We start from the raw sequence: 21922 nt of genomic DNA on the forward strand, positions 1-21922 counted from the left end.
TAGGAGAATTGTAATTAAAAAATCAGTATCTATCTACTTTTCTAAACATAAACAAGTCCAGTTTCTGGATTTGAACTTTCCTTCCTCCTGCTACTAAGTTATTTTAGTAACTACAAGACGCCCATGAACTCTACAGAAGTCAGTCATTCAAGTAGGAGCTACCAACTGCATCTAGGACAGTGTGGTCATCTTGATCATGGGTGCCCTAATTCTGGATCTTGTCCATTCCGGCTATTCAAAACAGTCTCCTGGACATACAGAAGCTATGCTTCTAGCTATCTAGTTGTCTGTAGAAGGTGATAATATAGTTTGCAGTGCCTAGCCACAATGCCATCGTGTTATCTGAAGATACACGATTAAGAACATGGACTCTCAAAACAGACAGAACTCAATTGAAATCTCAGCTCTTCAATTTACCAGTCATATGGCCTTGAAGAAATTATGTAACATTTTAAAACCCCAGTTTCTGTAGAAGGCTGATGGTGAGAATGATGTCAATAATCCTTGCCTCATGGAAGTATTTTGTAGATTATATGAAATTATGAACAGGTATTATGACTAATTGCATTCTTGCTCTTGAATCCCTTCTTAGACTTAGAAGAGCTGCTTTATTGGAGCAGTAATCATGATGGCTATCATTTATTGCCATGTGCCAGCACTGGGCTAAATACTTTATGTGATCTATAATCATAATGAAAAATGCAAGAAAGAGACCTTTACTTTACAGCACAGGAAACTGAGGGTCAGAGAGGTTAATGATCTTAGTCATAAAACCAAGAGGTAGATAGAGCTGGGGTGTGAACTTCAAAGCTGCTGTTTCTTTCCACTAAGCGCTACTGATGCTCATGTATCCCAGTTTAAGTCATTGCTCCTGCAGATGAATACAGGTAAGAAGGATCATTATTTCCCTCTTGCATTAATAAGGGACAGCTGCCTATCCATTGCTCTAGAAAAAATGGACACCTAATATTAAGCAGTAGGCCCAGGTAGAAACCCATCTACCCACAGTGTTTCATATGGGGCTAATATATTCCTTTGAAGATGCCCACAAGTCTCAAAGTGAATGGCTGTGCCAGAGAGGTGTGTGCCCATATCCAGGCTCCTACAACAAGTATTGGCCCCAGAAACCCTTGATTTTTTTTTTTTCCCCAAGACAGAGTCTTGCTCTGTCGCCCAGGCCAGAGTTCAGTGGCACAATCTTGGCTCACTGCAACCTCCACCTCCTGGGTTCAAGCAATTCTCCTGCCTCAGCCTCCTGAGTAGCTGGGATTACAGGCAAGCGCCACCACACCTGGCTAATTTTTGTATTCTTAGTAGAGATGGGGTTTCACCATGTTGGCCAGGCTGGTCTCAAACTCTTAATCTCATGATCTGCCTGCCTCGGCCTCCCAGAGTGCTGGGATTACAGGTGTGGACAACCACGCCGGAAACCCTTCATGCTCTTAATTTGATCTCCCTTAGAAGTTCTATTCCAATGACCCTGATTCACTAGCTTTGGATATAATAAAATTGTTCTGCCAATCAATAACCCAGGGTCCCTATTCTATTCTCTCCTATTCTATTTACTTACTTTCCAAGTACAAAGATAAAGCCAAGACCAGAGTCTGTTTTCTTGTCTGCATCTACTCCAGCAGGAACTCCAATTTCCCTCTGTCCACTACCCCAAAGGAAGCCTCACCTGTGGCAAATCAGTTCATTAGCAACAGTCACTGTACAACTTCTGGGACAAATCAGTAGTCACTACTCCTCAGGTCAATGGAAGGAGCCTACAGAGTCCATCATGAGACTATTGGAGGCTGGGTCCAGCTCATTGCTTTCTAGTGCCTCCAGTGCTTCAGGTCTCCAAGGCCAATTTCCCAGCCCCGTTCTGTTTTTCGTAACCTGGGCCTGAAGCAGCTCTGCCTGTGTCCAGAACTCCACGTAGTCGCAGAGAAACAACTTTTTCATTTCTGTCAACCATTCTTACACATCTTTAGGAGCAACAGATTGCAAGTATGGTGTAGTTTAAACACAACTTCCAGGAAACACATCACTGAAAAGATAACAAGGTCTACAGAGATGCAGTTGGCCCCAACATAGGCTTTTTCATTCTCAGAGTGCAATATAGCATATTTCAGCCTCAGCAATATCCAACACTTCTATTGATGTCACTGCTTTATATTTGTCCTTGGCTTTTCCCTACTCTAACCTTGACCCATCCATCTTGGTTACCCCAGCCAAGAGAGTGGTTTCCACAAATGGATATCTAAATCTCTACCTTTCACAGGGAGGAACTTTCCTTCTATCTTTTTTTTTTTTTTTTTTTCCAGGCTGAAGTGCAGTGGTGTGATCTTGGCTCACTGCAGCCTCAACCTCCCAAGGCTCAACTAATCCTCCCACCTTGGCCTCCTCAGTAGCTGGGATTACAAGTGCATGCCTCCATGCCTGGAAAATTTTTGTGTTTTTTGTGAGGCAGGGTCTCATTATTTTGTCCAGGTTGGTCTCAAACACCTTAGCTTAAGGGATCCACCTAACTTGGCTTCCCAAAGTGCTGGGATTACAGGCATAAGCCACCATGCCCAGCCCATTTCTTCTATCTTTCACCATCTCCACGAAGGTTAATACAATGCAGGGCAGGTTCTAGTCAGTTCTCATGTTCTCAGTACCCTGTGCTTTCCTTTTCTCATAGACTATAAGAAGGAATGTCTCCCTGAGAGGTGGCAGGGAAGAGTTTTCCTTAGGAATCACTGCCTTTTTTCTGGACAGCCAAAAATTAATTAATTAATTAATGCTTTTTTTTGAGCTGTGCACCCAGAGTAAGCATTTTTTTTTTTCTTTAAATAAGGATTTGACTCCTCTTGATTCAGGTATAGTAACCACAGATGGGGGAGAGAGTGGGTTTGGGAGTCAAGAAAGGCAGAACACCAAAAAGAGGAGAACATAGAGAAGGAAAAGAAAAGAAACAAAAAGGAAAGGAAAAGAAAAGAAAAGAGAAAAGCAAAGCAAAACGCAAAACACACAGGTAGCATCCTAGATTAACAGATGAAATTGGATTCCTTAAAACCGAAGGCACAGTGAGGGAAACCATAAGGTCTCTTATTACACATTACATGTAGGATGTTCAATATCTTCCGAAGGAGTGCCTCCACTAAGCATAGAGGGTGATTTGGCTTAGGTAAACACTACAGGTTGGTAAGGATTTAGGTAGCTTTTTACTGTTGTTGACTGTATCAACCTTAATTTAGCAAATGGCTTATGCTGTGCTGTTTGTAAATGGTTTCTTTCCTCTATGTACCTCAGCAAATGTTTTTTAGTGAGTAAATGACAGTGAATAAATATTTGTAGAACAATCCTTGTAAAGATTTTTTGCTCATCTTTCTCTGCTTCTTTTTCAAATACTATGTTTTTCAGGCCAATGATAAAACAGAAAGTATCTTGACAAAGTGAGCTCTCCAAATCATTTATCATAAGGACATACGCAAATATACATCTATATGTATGCATATACACTTACATGCATATATACACTTGCACACACAAACATATACATATTTTAGAAATCTTGAGTCTGTATCAATGCTTCCAATTTAGTCCAGTCTATAGGGTTCATCTTGCCTTCCCTCTTTCTTTTTTTTTTTTTTTGAGACAAAGTGTCCCTCTGTCACCCAGGCTTGAGTGCAGTAGTGCGATCTCGGCTCACTGCAACCTCTGCCTCCTGGGCTCAAGCCATTCTCCTGCCTCAGCCTCCTGAGTAGCTGGGACTACAGGCATATGCCACCGCCCCGGCTGATTTTTGTGTTTTTAGTAGAGATGGGGTTTCGCCATGTTAGTCAGGCTGGTCTCGAACTCCTGACCTTGTGATCCACCTGCCTCGGCCTCCCAAAGTGCTGGCATTACAGATGTAAGCCACTGCACCCAGCCCTTTCTCTCTCTCTCTCTTTTTTTTTTTTTTAACAGCTGCAAAGTGCTTCACTGTGAGTATTTATTATAGTTTATTTAACCAATCACCTAGGCCTGGACATTTAGATAGCCTCTAATATTCTGCAACTGCAAATAATGCTGCAATGAATAACCTTGTGCAAATGTATTATTCTGTATTGTTGAAGGTGCATCTTCAGAGTACATGCCCAGAAATGAGACTAGTGGGTTGAAGTGTAAAAGCAAATGAGATTTGTTGGATATTGTCAAATTCCTTTCCATAAAGGTTATACCATTTTCTATTCTCACTAGCAATGTATGAGAGTAACTGTTTCCTCCAGATCCTTACTGACAGCATGTAATCATAAACTTAAAAAGTGCTTGTCAGGCCAGGCACCATGGCTCACATCTGTAATCCCAGCACTTTGGGAGGCTGAGGTGGTCTGAGCACTTGAGGTCAGGAGTCTGAGACCAGGCTGGCCAACATGGTGAAATCTTGTTTCTACTAAAAATACAAAATTAGCTGGGTGTGGTAACAGACACCTGTAGTCCCAGCTACTCGGGAGTCTGAGGCAGGAGAAGCACTTGAACCTGGGTGGCAGAAGTTACAGTGAGCTGAGATCATGCTATTTGCACTCCAGCCTGGGCAAAAAGAGCAAAACTCCACTTAAAAAAAAAGCTTGCCAACCTGATGGGTGAGAAATGGTGTCTCAGTGCATTTTTCATTTCTTTTATGAGTGAAAATGAACATTTTTTCATATGTTTAATGTCCATTTCTAGAATACTATTTTGTGGATTGTCTGTAGATATATTTTTATTTTTTTATTAATTTTTTTTTTTTTTTTTTTTTTNTTTTAGAGCCAACATCTTGCTATCTCTCTCAGGCTGGAGTGCAGTGGCAGGATCATGGCTCCCTGCAGCCTCAGACTCCTGGCCTCAAGCAATCCTCCTGTCTTGGCTTCCCAATGTGCTGGGATAATAGGCGCGAACCATTGTGCCCAATGTCTTTTGCCTGTGTGGATGTAATTTTTAAGTTGCTTATTTGGCAGAAATAGCTTTTGATACAGTTTACATTAACTGAAGGCAGAATCCCAGAGTATCTGCTACCAGTAAACTGCCTTCTAGAAACTTAGAGTCTATAAGCTGAATAATATCACGGTGGGAATGAGCATAAATTCTATCTTCAAATGCCAATTCTGCCACTTAGGCAGGTTATTTTACCTCTCAGTGCCTGCAACTCCATCTCTAAGATGAAAATAGTATTAGCACTTACCTCTTAGGATTGTTGTAAGGATTAAATGACTTAACATAAAGTTCTTTGAACAGTGTCTGCAACAGCAAACGTTCCATAAATGGTAGCCATTTACAGTCAAGAAAAAACTCTTTGTACATTATTTGATTTGATCCACTAAGAATCCCATGGTTTTAAAAAACAAAGACTTAGAGGTTTAGAAGCATTAAGTGAATCAGTGGTATAATTGTAAACACTTCATTCATTTATTTATTTACTCACTCATTCATTCCACAGGTATTTATTGAGGCTCTGCTATGTCACAGGCCTGATCTGGGTGCTGGCGGTATACCCTGGGCAAGGCAGATCTTTGAGTTCCTGGAGCTCACTCTATTGTGGCAGTGAGGTCTGTGTAGGGTGTGGAAAGAAACAAAAACCACGGAAACCCATTTTGTTGATGTTGTTCATTACTTGGGTCTTCAGCACTCACAACAGAATCAAGACGCATTTGTTAAATGAAAGAATGAAGGAATGAATGACTGAGTGGTGAAAAATGAGGCTCAATACATAGACAAAGTCTAAATTATGAAAAGCCTTGTCAAGTATACTAAAGAGTTCGGAATTCATCCTGAGCAGAGAAATCAACATGATCAGATTTGCATCTAAGAAAACTCCAAAAAGAAAAAGAAGACTGCTGGGTGCGGTGGCTCAAGCCTGTAATCCCAGCACTTTGGGAGGCCGAGGCGGCAGGTCATGAGGTCAAGAGATCGAGGCCATCCTGGCTAATATGGTGAAACCCTGTCTCTACTAAAAATACAAAAATTAGCTGGGCATGATGGCATGTGCCTGTAGTCCTAGCTACTCAGGAGGCTAAGGCAGGAGAATTGCTTGAACCCGGGAGTTGGAGGTTGCGGTGAGCCAAGATCGCACCATTGCATTCCAGTCTGGGCAACAGGGTAAGACTCCATCTCAAAAAAAAAAAAAAAAGAAAAAAAAGAAAACTCCAGATGGTGTCAGTGTGGAGAACCCACAGGAGAAGGAAGAACAGTAAGAAGTTGTTACAATAAGTCTAGTGGGAGAAAGGGAGGGCCTGACTCAAGAAGGGGCTAAGGAGTTCGAAGCCAGATAAGTTGGAGAGAGATTTACAAGTCAGAACTGACTTTACATGGGACTTGCTGGGAGAAGTGGGGAGGGAAGACGGCGAGGTCTGGAGTAGCACTGAAGTTTCACTGTGATAAGAACTTGAAGAAGAACTGCTTACTGGGGAAAATGGAGGAAGGTTTTTTAAACATATGGATTTGGGGCAATCGTGGGACCAATGCTCACTCACTGTCTTCATTGTGCTTGCATTTGGCTTTTCTACATTCCTTGGAGTCAGGAGCTGTGGGTCTGTCCAGGGCATGGTAGTAGCAGCGGTGTATGAGATAAACAGTGTCTAACAGCAGAAAGGACACCAGTTAGGAGGCCAATTGGCCAGTGATGCAGCCTGGGGAATCACCTTCTCTCTCTAGGGGTCCCTAATGGGGGAACGTCAGTGCTAACTTCACTGCTAATTCTAAATGGCAGTTTAGTCTTTGAAGGCAAAAAACCTCATTTTTTTCCATCTTTTCTGATGTCTAAGATGATACTTGGCATAAAGTAGATCATGGACAATATTAAATAGGTGTTGCATACAGAAATTATGAAAGGAAATCCATTAGCAAGCATGTAGCTGGTTAGGCTGCCCTAGGGACATTGAACCAGGATACAGGGAGTTAGAAAGTCCAGAAGGAGCTCTAAACCCTTTTCCTCAAAGACAGAAAAATAAAGAAACAACCCCCAAATAGTTGAACAAAAATCACTCCAGAATGATACTTATTTTGGGGGAGGGGGTGTGTGTGGGTAGGGACGGAGTTTCACTCTTGTTGCCCAGGCTGGAGTGCAATGGCATGATCTCAACTCACTGCAACCTCTGCCTCCCGGGTTCAAGCGATTCTCCTGCCTCAGCCTCCTGAGTAGCTGGGATTATAGGGATACGCCACCATGCCCGGCTAATTTTGTAGTTTTAGTAGAGACGGGGCTTCTCCATGTTGGTCAGGCTGGTCTCGAACTCCTGATCTCAGGTCATCCGCCTGCCTCGGCCTCCCAAAGTGCTGGGATTACAGGCGTGAGCCACCGCGCCGGGCCTAGAATGGTATTTTGAAAGCTTCAATAACACCCGTGCTCATCTAGAGATCGTGCAGGCTGTGAATTTTAGACTTGTGAGAAGACCTGGACAAAACAGGGGTTTGTACACCCGGACATCTGTTTTTACTGGAGAAGAGGAATTTCTAATGCAGCTGGCGTGGTATGGTAAAAATCCAACAGGAATCACGTTTCACAGACGCCTCCACAGGCTGATTTGTATTTAAAAAGTGACCTGAACTTTCTTCTGGATGTCACTGGATCCCCAGAAGAAGGTTCATCACAATTAGCAAAGAATCTGCCACGATTCATTTTCCGATTAGAGTAGTTTCTGGCTTGCCTCTGCAAGGTGCTAGGAGCACAGTTGAGAAGATGGGGGAAGGTCTTATAAGTAGATGGGGAGAGAATGCAAACAAATCTTAGGATGGCAGGGGGAGGGGAAGCAACAGTAGGGACCTGGGAGAGGAGAAAAAAGATCAAGAGGAAAAGCTGGGCACTGGCACCAGCTTGTGGGGTGGGTGGGGAGAGAAGAGGGGAATGACTGTGATGAGGAAGGGGCGATGAAAAGGAGAGAAGGGTGCGAAAGCCACCTCACGTGCAGGACACACGAATCAATTAGAAATGTAAAGCGAATTGGGAGGGAGGGACTTAGTTCTCTGGAGATCCCTTCAGCCTGGCCCAGCGCTAAGGGGGGTGTGGTGCTGAGCTCAGTGAGGTGGGGGTGTGAGACGGCGGCGGCGGGGACACCCCCGCCCCAATCAGCCCAGAAGCTTGGGGCGGGGGAGAAGGAACCGCAGGCGGGCAGGACGTGGGCGGAGCGAGCGAGCGCTGGGCGGGGCGTGGGCGGAGGGAGGGCGAGGAGATTCGTGCAAGGGCGGCTCTAGGACCCGCCGGCTGCTCCGCCGGCTCCCGGGAGGTTGATAAAGCGGCGGCGGCGTTTGACGTCAGTGGGGAGTTAATTTTAAATCGGTACAAGATGGCGGAGGGGGACGAGGCAGCGCGAGGGCAGCAGCCGCACCAAGGGTTGCGGCGCCGGCGGCGGACCAGCGACCCAAGCGCCGTGGTTAACCACGTCTCGTCCACGACCTCCCTAGGTACGGGCCAGCGGGGCAGAGGCCGCGGGGCCCTGGTGGGGAGAGGACGCTCGCTGCTCTGGCTCGCGGGCACCCGCCGCAGGCGGCGGGGTCGGAGTCCGCGACTGTCTCTGGTCTCCTCCCGCCGCCGCGCTTGCCCGCCGGGCCTAACCTCAGCCGCGCCCCGCGCTCCCGCAGCGCGCGGCCTGAAAGGGTGGCCCACGGGTCCCGGCTCCCGTAGCTGCTGGAGAACCAGCGGCGCGCGCGTCTGCGCCCGGCCCGGCCCCCTGCCCGCCAGCCCGCCGCGTGGCTGCCGCCGCGTCCACCCCGACCTGAGGGGGCGGCCTTGAGCCGTGGCCGCTTGCCCCGGGCGCGGGGAGGTCGGCTGCGGCGCCGCTCCGCCCGGCGATCTCCGGATGCTGCTGGGCGACCCGCTAGCTGGCGGGCGCTCCCTGCCCTGGGTCCCTCGCGCGGACAAGGAGGAATGGGTAGCCAGGGCGCGATGGGCCCCGCGGAGGACGAGGTCGCGCGGGGAGCGGACACGTTGTTGCCGGGTCCGAAAGCTCCTTAGACACCCTTGCTGGAGGGAACCGCAGTTCTCAGGCCAGGGTTCTGCCCCGGGCTTGCGTTTCGGGGCTCCTCGGCCCCCGAACCCATTCGCGCGGGTTGCGCGTGGCTAGAGTGCAAGTCCAGATTTTCGTGTCAAACTGGGGTTATGAGCCGTTTACGAGTCACTTGGACGGTAGTAAGGCATGATCACTCAAAGTGTCTGTGGTGTGAAGTCACCTGATCCTTGGCTCCCTGGTTTTGCTGAATGTGAGGTCTTACTGTACGTGTACAAGGAGCGTCCCTGCCCCCTCGAAGACGCAGTTGCGTTGGCAGCGCAGTGTTGTGTATCCCTCTCACTCATAACACCCCTATTTATAGGAGTTTAGCATTTGATCTCTTACTGTGGTGCGAATTGATCGCATGAAATTCTGATTGGAAATTTTGATGGTACTTAAGAAAGGCATAAAGTTTTTTCAAAGGCTTATAAATAGTAAAAGCCTACGGTTTGGTAAGTACGGCCAAGTTAAGAGTTTATTATTAAATACACTACGAGTTCGTGTCTTAAGATTTCTTTTTTTACAGTCTGTAAAGGTTTTGCTGGATAAGATGTAAAACATTTTGGTATTATGTTAACCACAAGGACTCACTTTAATAGGAAAGTTTATTTGAAACATACTTCTTCATTCCTGGTAGTCCTTGGCGCATGTCAGAGGTGATGATAGACTGGAGTTTTGCTAAGGGAAAAAGAAAAGGAAGTAAAGCTTATTTTATTATTGTGTGCCAACCAAAACACTTGACAGAACTGTACAATGGTAACACTCTGTAGAATAAAACACTATCAAAGAAGAGAGGCTTCGCCTTAGATCTCTGCTGGGTGGATTTCTTAAGTAATTAGTTGCTTTGGAATTCGGATGGATTAATTTCGATCTTTTTGTTGGACCCTAGGGGAGGAAGTGTGTGTTATTTTCTTTCTTTCCTTTTTTTTTGAGTTAAGCGTTTTAGATACAGTTTCAAAATATTCTGTGTATTTACCTTATTAGAAGAAACAAATTCATACTTTAGTTTTGGTTATGAACGTCGTTTTTGTGCTGTGGTACCTTGAGAAGAGATGATACTCTTCAGACTGTTGTTAAAATAGGGCCCACCATTTATTATTTAATAAATGCTTTTGTCTGCTACTCATACGTTTTTGTCCTTTTTCTTTTGGACGGGGCAGGAAGACCTTCACTTGATAATTCCTAGCAAGTGATTGCCTAAAACAGCCCCTGTACCTGCTAATTTACTCCGAGTCACTCTTTAATGAATTAAAAACTAAATGAACTTGGTAGAATTTGTGTTTAAAATAAGAAGAAACAGTCTGTGAATGAACAGGGACTCATCTATTTTTGACTGTGTAGAAACTCTGTCTCCCTCTGCTTCCTGGAGAAATAAACTTCAGAAACCAAGTTTGGGGTGAGTCAAGTGTCACTTCAGTAGTTTAGTGTTAGAAAGATGCTTTGTGTTTATTCTTTTTAGAAATGTTGGATCTTTAGAAAGCAAATAAGTTGATAGGATTCTGTAGATATGATTAAATCTATTTAGTAAAGTGTTTTAAAATTCTTGGAAATTATTTAGGGAGAAGGAGCTGCCTTACAGTAAAGATATTATAGGGAAAAGAAACTATGAGTTGAAAATAAGATTATGGTCTTAAGTCAGGTACATATAGTTGTATTTCAGGATTCGTTTTTTTGTGACTGTATTGTAACTTTAAAGTTTTGGAATATTCACAAGTATAAGTAACTTTCTTGAAATTGTTAGACCTTTTCCAAAGTTATGCTTTTTCCGTAATTGGTATTGGCAGCTGCAAAGAGTACCAAGAGACTGATTAACTAGTCTGATGACGCTGGAGTTCAAAATGTATTTTTTAAATTTTGGGACTTTATAGCACGATGTCTTAAAAAATTGTTTATGCTCATTTGGAAGACCTGTTTGCCACACACAATTGTAAGCAAAGCTGTTTGGCAGGCTCTTAAAGTTAAGAGCCAGAAACGTAAGGGATAGGAGTAGAAGTTAAACTTTTTTTGGCAATAGTGGTTTAGAGCTTTACAGAACAAGGATTTTCTCTAGATAGGTGCAGGGAAGTAGCCCTTTTGTTTTCTTTCTTTTCTTTTTTCTTTTCTTTCCTTTCCTTTCCTCTTTCCTTTCCTTTTTCCTTGCCTTTTTCCTTGCCTTTTTCCTTTCCTTTCCCCTTTCCTTTCCTTTCCTTTCTCTTCTTTCTTTTCTCTTTTCTTTCTTCTTTCTTCTTCTTTTTTTTTTTTTTTTTTTTTTGGGAGATGGAGTCTCACTCTGTCACCAGGCTGGGTGGAGTGCAGTGGCACGATCTCCATTCACTGAAACCTCCGCCTTCCGGTTTCCAGTGGTTTTCCTGCCTTAGCCTCCTTAGTAGTTGGGACTACAGGTGCGTGCCACTGTGCCCAGCTAATTTTTGTATTTTTAGTAAAGACGGGGTTTTACCATGTTGACCAGGATGGTCTCGATCCCTTGAGCTTGTGATCCTTCTGCCTCAGTCTCCCAAAGTGCTGGGATTACAGGCGTGAGCCATTGTACCCGGCCAAAGTGTAAAATGGTATTCTGATTTTGTAGACATTTTGGGTTTTCAAAGTCCAGGTGTACTGTTTACTTTCTAGAAAATTTGGGTGTTATTTACTTTAAGGAACATAGATGTGAACATAGAATAACTGAACTTGATCCCACAGTGAATTCATTAGTAGGTTTTTTCCTGTCCGTTTGTCCTCCACACCACATATTGATACAGAACACTTGAGGGCTTTCTCTATGGCTTTAAAAATGGATAGCAGGAAGAAAATACCAACCTGAAAATATGATGGCAATAGGATAATACTTGGTAGATATTTGAGTCGAACAATTAGTAAAGGAAGTAGAACAATTCTGTTAGTTATGGACAGGGAGAAGCATGAAGTCTAAAGAACGGCAAAACCAAAATAACTTTTACAAATGATTTTCCAAGTTATGGTAAAGATATCTTTGTGTGCTTGGGTGTATATACATATTGCTAAGCTTGGATACAGTTTTGTAAAAGTGTGTGTGTTTAAGCCACCTTCACTACCTACTCTGAGACAAATGGCTGTGTGATAGTGTGTATATGGTCTGATGATAGTTATTAGAAACAGCTTTTAAGTCATCCAAGACTAGCATCCTCTATTTTCCCAAGAAGATAATATGTACTTTTGACTTACTTTGGATTTGGTCTTCTGACCTGTACAAGTAGAATCTAGGGGATTCCTTTGCTAAGCTACTAGCTTAATAAAAGTTATTCATATAGCTCCTGTTCATACAACTTTATGATTGGCACCCAAACAACCACTTAGTGGCTAGCTGGATATCCTGTTGGCCAGTAACTCTAATAACTTGTTGGAGAAGTATGTAACAGGTGAAAGGTACTTTTCTAGAGCCTCTAGTACATTTTATCTTTATTGCAAAGATGCTCTGATTGTGGTAGCAATGCTTCTTTAGTCATAGGGAGGATAATGTAGTAGAAAAAGAACAAGAAATCAAATGAGTGATTTTACTTAAGCTATCTGAACCTTGGGCCCTCATATTTAGTAGTGATGATAATCCCGTAACAGGGCTGTCATGGGAAACAGATGATAGGGTGCAAGTGTTTTGTGGTACTTTATAGTTTGTAAGACAGTCTTAAGACACAGTAACATGTATGTAAGCGTGTACCAGTGTGACTACTTGTGTTATTATGCTATTATATATAATGCATATATTTGCAATAAAAAGTTATGATTTTTTTCCCGTAATGTGGACAGAGATTTAGTTTGGCCAAGGGTAGTAGGCAAGTTTTAAACTTTATCTGTAAAATGCTGCTAATGTGTTCATGATAGGCTTATTGTAAGTGTCAAATGTGTTAAAAGTGCTTAACCCACTGCCAAGTATTCTGTTGAAGGTAGTTATTACTAAAATGGGTGGTTATTTAAGAATAAATAAACTTTGAACTACAAATAGACTTTGAACTAAAAAATGATTTTCAAAATAGGCAACTTGGAAGGTGTTTGTTCAGTTTTTAACATAAGATGTGATTATGTATTCATGCTTCTTAGCTGTCTTCATTTTAATAAACGTGCATTTTAGATAATCCTGTGGCAAAGTAGTTATGGAATTATTTCAGTTACAGGATTTCATATGAGTTAATTTTGTATTTTAAGGTTATGGCAGCTTCCAAGTACAGTTGTCCCTTGGTATCCGTGGGAGGTTAGTTCCAGGACCTCCCTCTGTTGACAGAATGCAAGGATGCTCCAGTCCCTGGTGTAATATGGTGTAGTATTTGCATGTAACCTATGTGTATCCTCCCATATACTTTAATCTCTAGATTATAATACCTAATACAATGTAAATCATTGTTATACTGTATGTTTAGGGGATGATGACAAGAAGAAATGTGTTCAGTACAGATGCAATTAAAATTTTTTTCTATACTTGGTTGGTTGAATTCATGGATGTAGAACTCACAGATATGGATGGCTAACTTGACTGTACAGTGCATTGGCTTTTCAAACAGTAAATCTGCAAAATCTAACTTGGGTCTGTTATGCACAGGATTGCAAAAAAAAAAAAAAAACCCCAATTAACTTGAAACCACACTAACATTGAGTCTCATACAAACCGTATTTTCCCCTTCATTTAAGCCTTTACAATAGGGTCATGGACAGTGATTAGAACTACATCCATCTTTAACATTTTAACTTGAGTTCTGTAAACTTCCTGTGACTTTTTGAATGGATGTAGAGTGGAGACTTGGATTTTAATACTAGGTCTATAATGTTTTTATTTATTTAATTTTTTTGAGACAAGAGTCTCGCTCTGTTGCCCAGGCTGGAGTGCAGTGGCATGATCTTGGCTCACTGTAATCTCTATCTCGTGGGTTCGAGTGATTCTCTTGCTTCAGCCTTCTGAGTAGTTGTGACTACAGGTGTGCCACCACGCCCAGCTAATATTTGTATTTTCAGTAGAGATGGGGTTTCACCATATTAGCCAGGCTGGTCTTGAAATCCTGACCTCAGGTGATCCACCTGCCTTGGCCTCCCAAAGGTCTGGGATTATAGGCATGAGCCACTGCACCCAGCCTGGGTCTGTAATGTTTTTCTGTAACTTTTTTTTCCTTCTTGGTGGTTAATATCTACCCTAGCAAACTTACAGTCTTTTTTTTTAAGATGGAGTCTCACCCTGTCACCCAGGCTGGAGTGAAATGGCGCCATCTCGGCTTATTGCAACCTCTGCCTCCTAGGTTCAAGCGATTCTCCTGCCTCAGCCTCCTGAGTAGCTGGGATTACAGGCACCCACCACCTTGCCTGGCTAATGCTTTGTATTAGTAGAGACAGAGTTTCTCCATGTTGGTCAGGCTGGTCTCGAACTCCCGACCTCAGGCTATCTGCCTGCCTCAGCCTCCCAAATAGCTGGGATTACAGGCGTCAGCTACTGCTCCCGGCAGCTATTGGAGTACTTTTAAAAAGTTGTTTTGGCCGGGCACAGTGGCTCACGCCTGTAATATCAGCACTTTGGGAGGCTGAGGCAGGTGGATCACAAGGTCAGGAGATTGAAACCTTCCTGGCTAACACGATGAAACCCCATCTCTACCAAAACCCCATCTCTACTAAAAGTACAAAAAATTAGTGGGGTGTGGTGGCATACGCCTGTAGTTCCAGGTACTTGGGAGGCTGAGGCAAGGAGAATCGCTTGAATCCAGGAGGCAGAGGTTGCAGTGAGCTGAGATCGCGCCATTGCACTCTGGCCTGGGTGACAGAGTGAGACTCCGTCTCAAAAAAAAAAAAAAATTGTTTTAAATTGTTAGTGATATGTTGATTGTTTATTCCTATCTCTTTTTATTGTCAGAGAGTGGGCATCTATTTCAGTGTGTAGTAGTGTGGTAGAAGAAAAGCAAGCTTTAGGAGCTGGGCTCAGAGCTCTACAAACAAGTTTTAGTTTCCTGAAGTAAAAAAGCTACCTGAAAAATTTTAAGATTGGTAGATAACATCTTGGCTATGTGCGATGTCTCATGCGTGTGATCCCAGCACTTTGGGAGGCTGAGGCTGCAGGATGGAGATGAGCCTGGGAGACACAGTGAGACTCNAAACATAATAATAGTAATAAAGATGTCTTAAAGCATTTGGTGTGCACTGAGTGCACAAAGTTATCATCTCTTCTTTTGAGGGTAGGACATGAAGGGGCTGGGATTAGTTTTCTTTTGGGAGTAGAGGCGGGAGTAAGACAGGCAAATAGAGGACCATACTTAGACAAAGAATTAGCTTTTTTCCTTTGATATTTTTAGTTGGCATACTGTGTACCTACCTTATAAAAGGGCTTTTGAGCTGCTTGTAGTGAATAGCTGCATAAAATAGTAGAGACAGATGCTTGTTGTAAGCTTTTGAGTAGATCTCACTTTATGCATATTTGTGAGTTAAGTTTATCATTAAGCTTACGTGTTCTCAAGTAGAAATTGCTGTGTGCTAGAGAGTGGTTCAGGAACATGGAAGAAGGAAGCTTTGTCACACTTTGAAGAATGAGTAGCTATTAGCAAAGTATAGGCTGTGCCACTAGTTTGAAGATAAAAAGATAGGTGGTATTTTGGTAACCTTTTTTATGAGATAATTTAAGCATTTGACCCTGATTTCTAAGAATTTTCAATCTAAAAGAGATGCTTAAAAAAATACTTAAAAGCAATTGGATAGAGGCAACTGAAAGACCAAATGCTATTAGAGCATGTTTAATAAAAAAAGGAATGGGGCTATTTTTCCCTAGCCAAATAAAGTGAAGACTTGGTTTAAATAACTGGATAATTCCTGGAAAAATTGTCTGAGGATCTCAAAATGTGACTTAAAAACTGTGCTGCTGTCTCCTTTCTTCCTCCTATTTTTGAGCATGTGTATTTATTTACCACAAGCAATCCTGACATGTACCCTCAAATTGCCAAACTAGAGAGAGGGGACAAAAGGAGAGTATAGTGTGAAGCTCTGACTTTATCTTTGTTTTTTTCAAATTAGTCACATTTTATCTAGTTGGAAGAATGTTTATTTGTCTCTTTTTGGCACCATTCCCTTCTTTTCACAGCTGCTGTTGTAGTAGGAATTTTGTCTGTATTGAGCCAAGTCTGGAATTTGAGCGGATACTTTCTCTCTCTCTCTCTCTTTTTTTTTTTTTTGAGACAGAGTTTTGCTTTTGTTGCCCAGGCTGGAGTGCAATGGCACGATCTCAGCTCACTGCAACCTCAGCCTCCCAGATTCAAGCCATTCTTCTGCCTCAGCCTCCAGAGTGACTGGCATTTTAGGCACACGCCACCACTCCCAGCTAATTTTTTGTATTTTTAGTAGAGACAGGGTTTCACCATGTTGGCAAGGCTGGTCTTGAACTCCTGACCTCAGGTGATCTGCCTTGGCCTCCCAAAGTGCTGAGATTACAGGCGTGAGCCACTGTGCCTGGCCTTCTCTTTTTTTAAACTGCTGCTGAACCAGTCATCTGAGGTAGAGAGATTTGGCAAAATGGAACTTAGTGTCTAATTTCCAGAGTATTGGCATAAAGCTTTTAAAATTTGTTGTGATAGTCCTATTTGATCTAAATATTCTAAATTTAAATATCTATTCTAAATTTAAATATTCTAAGCTTAAGAGAGAGAGAGAGAGAGAGAGAGAGAGAGTGTGTGTGTGTGTGTGTGTATATGTATGTATGTGTATATGATTCCCTTGCCAACTGGCTATCCCAAATTTCGTAGCTCTTTTACGGGCTTGATTTTTCTTCTTTTTTTTTTTTTTTTTAAAAGACAAAGTCTTGCTGTGTCACCCAGGCTGGAGTGCAGTGATGTAATCTCGATTCACTGCAACCTCGCCTACCTGGTTCAAGTGATTCTCTTGCCTCAGCCTTCTGAGTGGCTGGGATTACAGGCGTGTGCCACCATACCTGGCTAATTTTTTGTATTTTTAGTAGAGACAGGGTTTCAGTAATTTGGCCAGGCTGGTTTTGAACTCCTGACATTGTGATCCGTCTGCCTCGGCTTCCCAAAGTGCTGGGATTATAGAGGTGAGCAACCGCGCCAGGCTTACGGGCTTGATATTTTACAACTTTTATAAAGTTATTTTTTTTGAGCCTAAAAGAGAATACTTAAGCTATATGCCTGTGTCAAGGAAACCTTCTCTGTTTTTGATGAATTCTTGATCCCTGTGTTACAAAATCTTGGAGATCTTGGAGTCATTGTACTAAAAATACTTCCGGAAATAGGAATGTAGTACAATGTTGCTTTATAAGGCATATAAGAAAAGTGAACGTCCCTTATAACAAATATGGAATAATGTAGTGTTATCTGTGGCCTTAGGCTGAAGAATGTTTAAGAACTAGCTCTTCCATTTTTACTGTCACCTCTTGACTTTGGGCTTCTCACTTTATATCCAGGCCCTTGAGATTCCCTTATATATGATTTGCTCATTACACTTCTTACTCATCACTTTGAGTTTATCTTTCCAACACAGCTTGATTCTATCACTGCTGTACTCCAAAATTGTCAGTGGTACTCTTCAGCGATGATGTCCAGCATTCTCAGACTATAGTTTTAAAGTCAGCCTTAATCTGATCCTCAGGGTTTAAGAGATACAGCCATCTCCAGAATGTCTTTATTGATAACCCTAGTTTGAATAATCCAAAAAGGGCTGCTTTTTTGCTCAAATGGCATTTCCTTTAAATTACAGTATCCTTTTATACTTGTTTGTATTAGAACCGTTAAGCGTAAAGACTGTTATTATTGAATTGTACTTCTCTGTCTAGCATAGCGTCTTGCTTTCTGGTTACCAGTATGAAGTAGATAGGGTGGGATGCCGCCGTCAGTAATTCATTACACATTGGTTAGTAGGTATACTGAGAATTGTTGGAGTCAGCGAACAGGAAACAGTGAGTTGCACATTTACTTATATTTAAACATATATACATATCTTGCCAAAGATGGGCAAATATACTTTCATTGCATCTTATATTAAATTAATTAATTAATTAATTTGAGATGGAGTTTCGCTCTTGTTGCCCAAGCTGGGTTTCAGTGGTGCGATCTCAGCTCACTGCAACCTCTGCCTCCCGGATTCAAGCGATTCTCCTGCCTCAGCCTCCTGAGTAGCTGGGATTACAGGTGCACATCACAATGCATGGCTAACTTTTTGTATTATTAGTAGAAATGGGGTTTCACCATGTTGGCCACGCTGGTCTTGAACTCCTGACCTTGTGATCTGCCCACATTGGCTTCCCAAAGTGCTGGGATTACAGGCATGAGCCACCGCGCCTGGCCTGCATCTTATATTTTAAAGGTATGCAGTTTAAAACTTGTCCTTCTAGAAAGTTTGTGAAGAAAAAATTGTTCCCCAAGTATTGGGAGACTGTGTAAAGAATTTGCTGACTGTATAAATAAGTACTAACTAGGAAATTTTTGGAAAAATAGCTGTATGCCAAGTTTTGTTATAAAGATGAGAAATAACCCCTTCCTCCCACCTTTTTAATTAACAACTTGTATTTTTGGTAACTTTCAGGTTTCTAGAAGCAAGTGCACATAAGAATTCAGATCTGAGTTTATTCAGCAAATATGCTCATGAGAATTCAGATCTGAGTTTATTCAGCAAACATGCTCATTTGATAATAAAGATACAGTTTGGCTTAGTTGGAAGATGATGTATTTTGACAATTATAAAGACCTGGTTGTGCATCCTGAGTTGATTACTTATAAAATGGGTATCCTTGCAGATTGGTTTATCTGAACTTCAGTGTCCTCCTTTATGAAAACAAGGATACTCATAGCTACCTCACAAAGCGATATTGAGGTTTAAAGAGATAATAGGCACATAGTAGGCACTCTGTGTTTTTCACTCTTCTGTAGTAAAAGCTACAACACCTAAAATTATTTCATACAGTAAATTGTTTTGAGGGATGGGAAAGTTGCTAATAATGTTTTCCTCTCTTCCCCCAGATGTCCACTTCTTTCAATTCTTTGCTCTAATGTCTTCTTGTAGGAGAAGTTAGCTATTCTGTTATAAAATGACAACTCCTGCTTCCATTTCCCTTGGCTTGCTTTACTTTTCTCTGTAGCTCTTAACACTAGCTGACGTCATTTCTGTTTTCTGTTGCTCTGTCTTTAGGATGTAAGCTTATAAGGGCAGGATTTTTGTTGTTGTTAGTTTTGTTTACTACTGAATCTGTAGTTCTCAGAATCGTGTTATAGGTGTTCACTGACTGTTTATTGAAAGAATAAAGATATATGCATCTGATTCTAGACCTTTCACCCCTGTGTCAGAATTGCCGTGGTGCTCATTAGTGAGGTGCTTGTTAAAAATGTAGATTTCTGGACTCCATGGATCAGCGGAATCAGACTCCGGAGGTAGGGGTCTAAGAATCTGTATTCTTAGCCAGTTACCTAGGTGGTTTTTTTTTTTTTTTTTTTTTTTTTTTTGAGACAGAGTCTCGCCCTGTTGCCCAGGCTGGAGTGCAGTGGCACAATCTTGTATCACTGTAACCTTCGCCGGTTCAAGCACCTCTCCTCCCTCAGCCTCCTGAGTAGCTGGGAGTACAGGTGACCACCGCAACACCTGGCGAATTTTTGTATTTTTAGTAGAGACACGGTTTTACCATGACTTTGTGATTTCACTCTTGTCACCCAGGCTGGAGTGCAGTGGCACAATCTCAGCTCACTGCAGCTGCCACCTCCTGGGTTCAAGCAGTTCTCTGCCTCAGCCTCCTAAGTAGCTGGGATTACAGGCGCCCACCACCAAGCCTAGCTAATTTTTTGGTATTTTTAGGAGAGACAGGGTTTCACCATGTTGGCCAGGCTGGCCTTGAACTCCGGACCTTGTGATCCACTCACCTCAGCTGCCAAAGAGCTGGCATTACAGGCAGGAACCACCCAGATGGTTCTTAAACTCTAATGGGTGTGAGACTCACTGTTTTATGGTGAGGGCGAGGCTCATTAAATACTGACAGTATAACTCAGTCATAGGCCCATGATAAATAAATTACAAATGTGTTGATTATTCTTTGGTAAGCAGTTTTTTTTTTTTTTTCCCTGTGATATGGTAAGGAAGGGCTATGTGTATTTGTAATTGTGATTATTTTGGTTACTCTAGTTTTTCCCCAAAAATCCAGTTTAATCTGGAACGTAAGGGAGCTAGAAATCTCAAATATCAGATGTTAGTGAATCCACCTTTTCCAAGCAAAAACAAGCCTTTAAACACACTCTTATTCTGTGCTTGTAATTTTTTACTCATAAGAATCGATGAGCTAATATTAGGGATTTATTTTAAATGATAAGCATCATTATGTAGACTGATGTGAGTCTCTTTACTTTCTAGGGCTGTTTCACTGGGGAACAATGATTGATCTGTTTAAGAATTATCCTATAAAATTGAAAAGCAGTTTAGTATAGTGGAAACAGCATGGGCTTAAAAGATAGAAATCTTGATGCATACACTACCTTTTAGCTGTAGAATCTTAAAGAATTTTTAAAAAAAGTTCTTTGAATTTTCACATTTATTTCCTCTCTCATAATCATGAATTTCTCTAGGATATAAACAACTTACCTAAAAAATAGTAAAGTAAGAAAGTTTCAATATTGTGTACTCTCATCCTTTAAAAATGAGAAATGGGGCTGATAGCTAAGTTACTGGGTTGTTGAGAGGATTATTTAACTGAGTCATTTCAGTAAAAGTAAGTTCTTTTCCCTGTCTGTGGAGGTACATTTTGAGGCACATTAAAATGTTTCATTAAAAATAATATTAATTTATTTCAAACTTACAAAAATGACAGAGAGGGATATAATAGATGCCCAGGTACCCATTGTGTTAATCTAATACATAATGTTTGCCATATTGGTTTTGAATTCTTTTTAAAAGAGAAATAAAATGTTACTGTGCGGTTGAATGGTTCTCCCAATAACTTTTCTCCCCTTTCCTTATAGATTTATACCTGTCCTGAAAGCGGTATATACTTTCTGGTTTTTAAATAGTTCTATAACATTTGTATATTTCATAAGTAACATATAGTATCTTATGTTTAAAACATTATGGTAAGTGGTTCAGACTATATGCTTTTGTAGCTTGATTTAATTTTTCATTCCACATTGGTGTGGAAGCTTATCCATACATAAATATTTAGATCTTATGCATTAATTTCAATTCTCTGACTTATATTTTTTTTTATCCAGGGTATTTAGGTTGTTCCAAAAATTTTTTTTGTAGTTACAAACAATACTTTGGTGAATGCAGGAATTTCTCTAGGATATAAACAACTTACCTGAAAAATAGTAAAGTAAGAAAGTTTCAATATTGTATACTCTCATTCTTTAAAAATCTGGTCCATGTAACAAAAGTAGGTCCTCCCTCATCTCCCCTGCAAAAAGTACTTAAGAGCCAGTCCAAGACCCTTTTTTTTGGTCTTGACTTGAGGTGAGATTTTTCTTCAAGACTTTGTAGAAGAAAATGAAGAGCCTTAATTTGAGGACTTGCAGAACCTGAATAGAATGACTGAATTTCTGTCTTGCTGATTATAGAGTTCCCCAAGGTGGGGTGTAGTGTTCCATGCCTGTAATCCCAACACTTTGGGGAGGCTGAGGTAGGAGGATCCCTTGAGTCTAGGAGTTTGAGACCAGCCTGGGGAACATAGTGAGACCTGGTCTCTACAAAAAATTAGCTGACTCTGGTAGTGCATACCTGTGGTCTCAGCTACTCAGGAGGCTGAGGTGGGAGAATCACTTGAGCCCTGAGGTCAAAGCTGCAGTAAGCTGTGATTGTAACACTTTCCTCCAGCCTGGGCATCAGAGCAAGACCTCACCTCAAAACAACACCTCAAATCTTGGGGAAAAAAAAAAAAAGAATCCCTTGAGCCATTGTTTATTCTAGAATCTCCTGACTAGCTAACAAAGTTGACTTCATAAATTGTAACCTCATTTAAAATACCAAATTTAAATTAACTTTAGTTTTTTTTTTTTTTTTTT

At 41.7% G+C, this 21922-nt stretch overlaps 1 protein-coding gene across 5 annotated transcripts in view; it reads left to right on the top strand.

Moving 5' to 3' along the window:
• The first annotated feature begins 8218 nt into the window (after positions 1-8218).
• Positions 8219-21922, top strand: part of ATL2 (atlastin GTPase 2) — a 70395-nt gene continuing 56691 nt past the window's right edge. The window contains exon 1 of one of the 5 annotated variants that reach the window (XM_017515326.2): positions 8219-8385. In XM_017515326.2, the coding sequence (XP_017370815.1) occupies positions 8268-8385 (118 nt within the window). In that variant the 5' untranslated portion in view covers positions 8219-8267. Of the gene's footprint in view, positions 8386-8635; positions 8919-9003; positions 9422-21922 lie in introns of those variants that run through there. The other 4 variants (XM_017515327.2, XM_037733784.1, XM_017515331.2 and 1 more) reach the window with 4 other exon arrangements.

This window comes from Cebus imitator, unplaced genomic scaffold (assembly GCF_001604975.1).
Source record: "Cebus imitator isolate Cc_AM_T3 unplaced genomic scaffold, Cebus_imitator-1.0 Scaffold547, whole genome shotgun sequence".
Lineage (NCBI taxonomy): Eukaryota > Metazoa > Chordata > Mammalia > Primates > Cebidae > Cebus > Cebus imitator.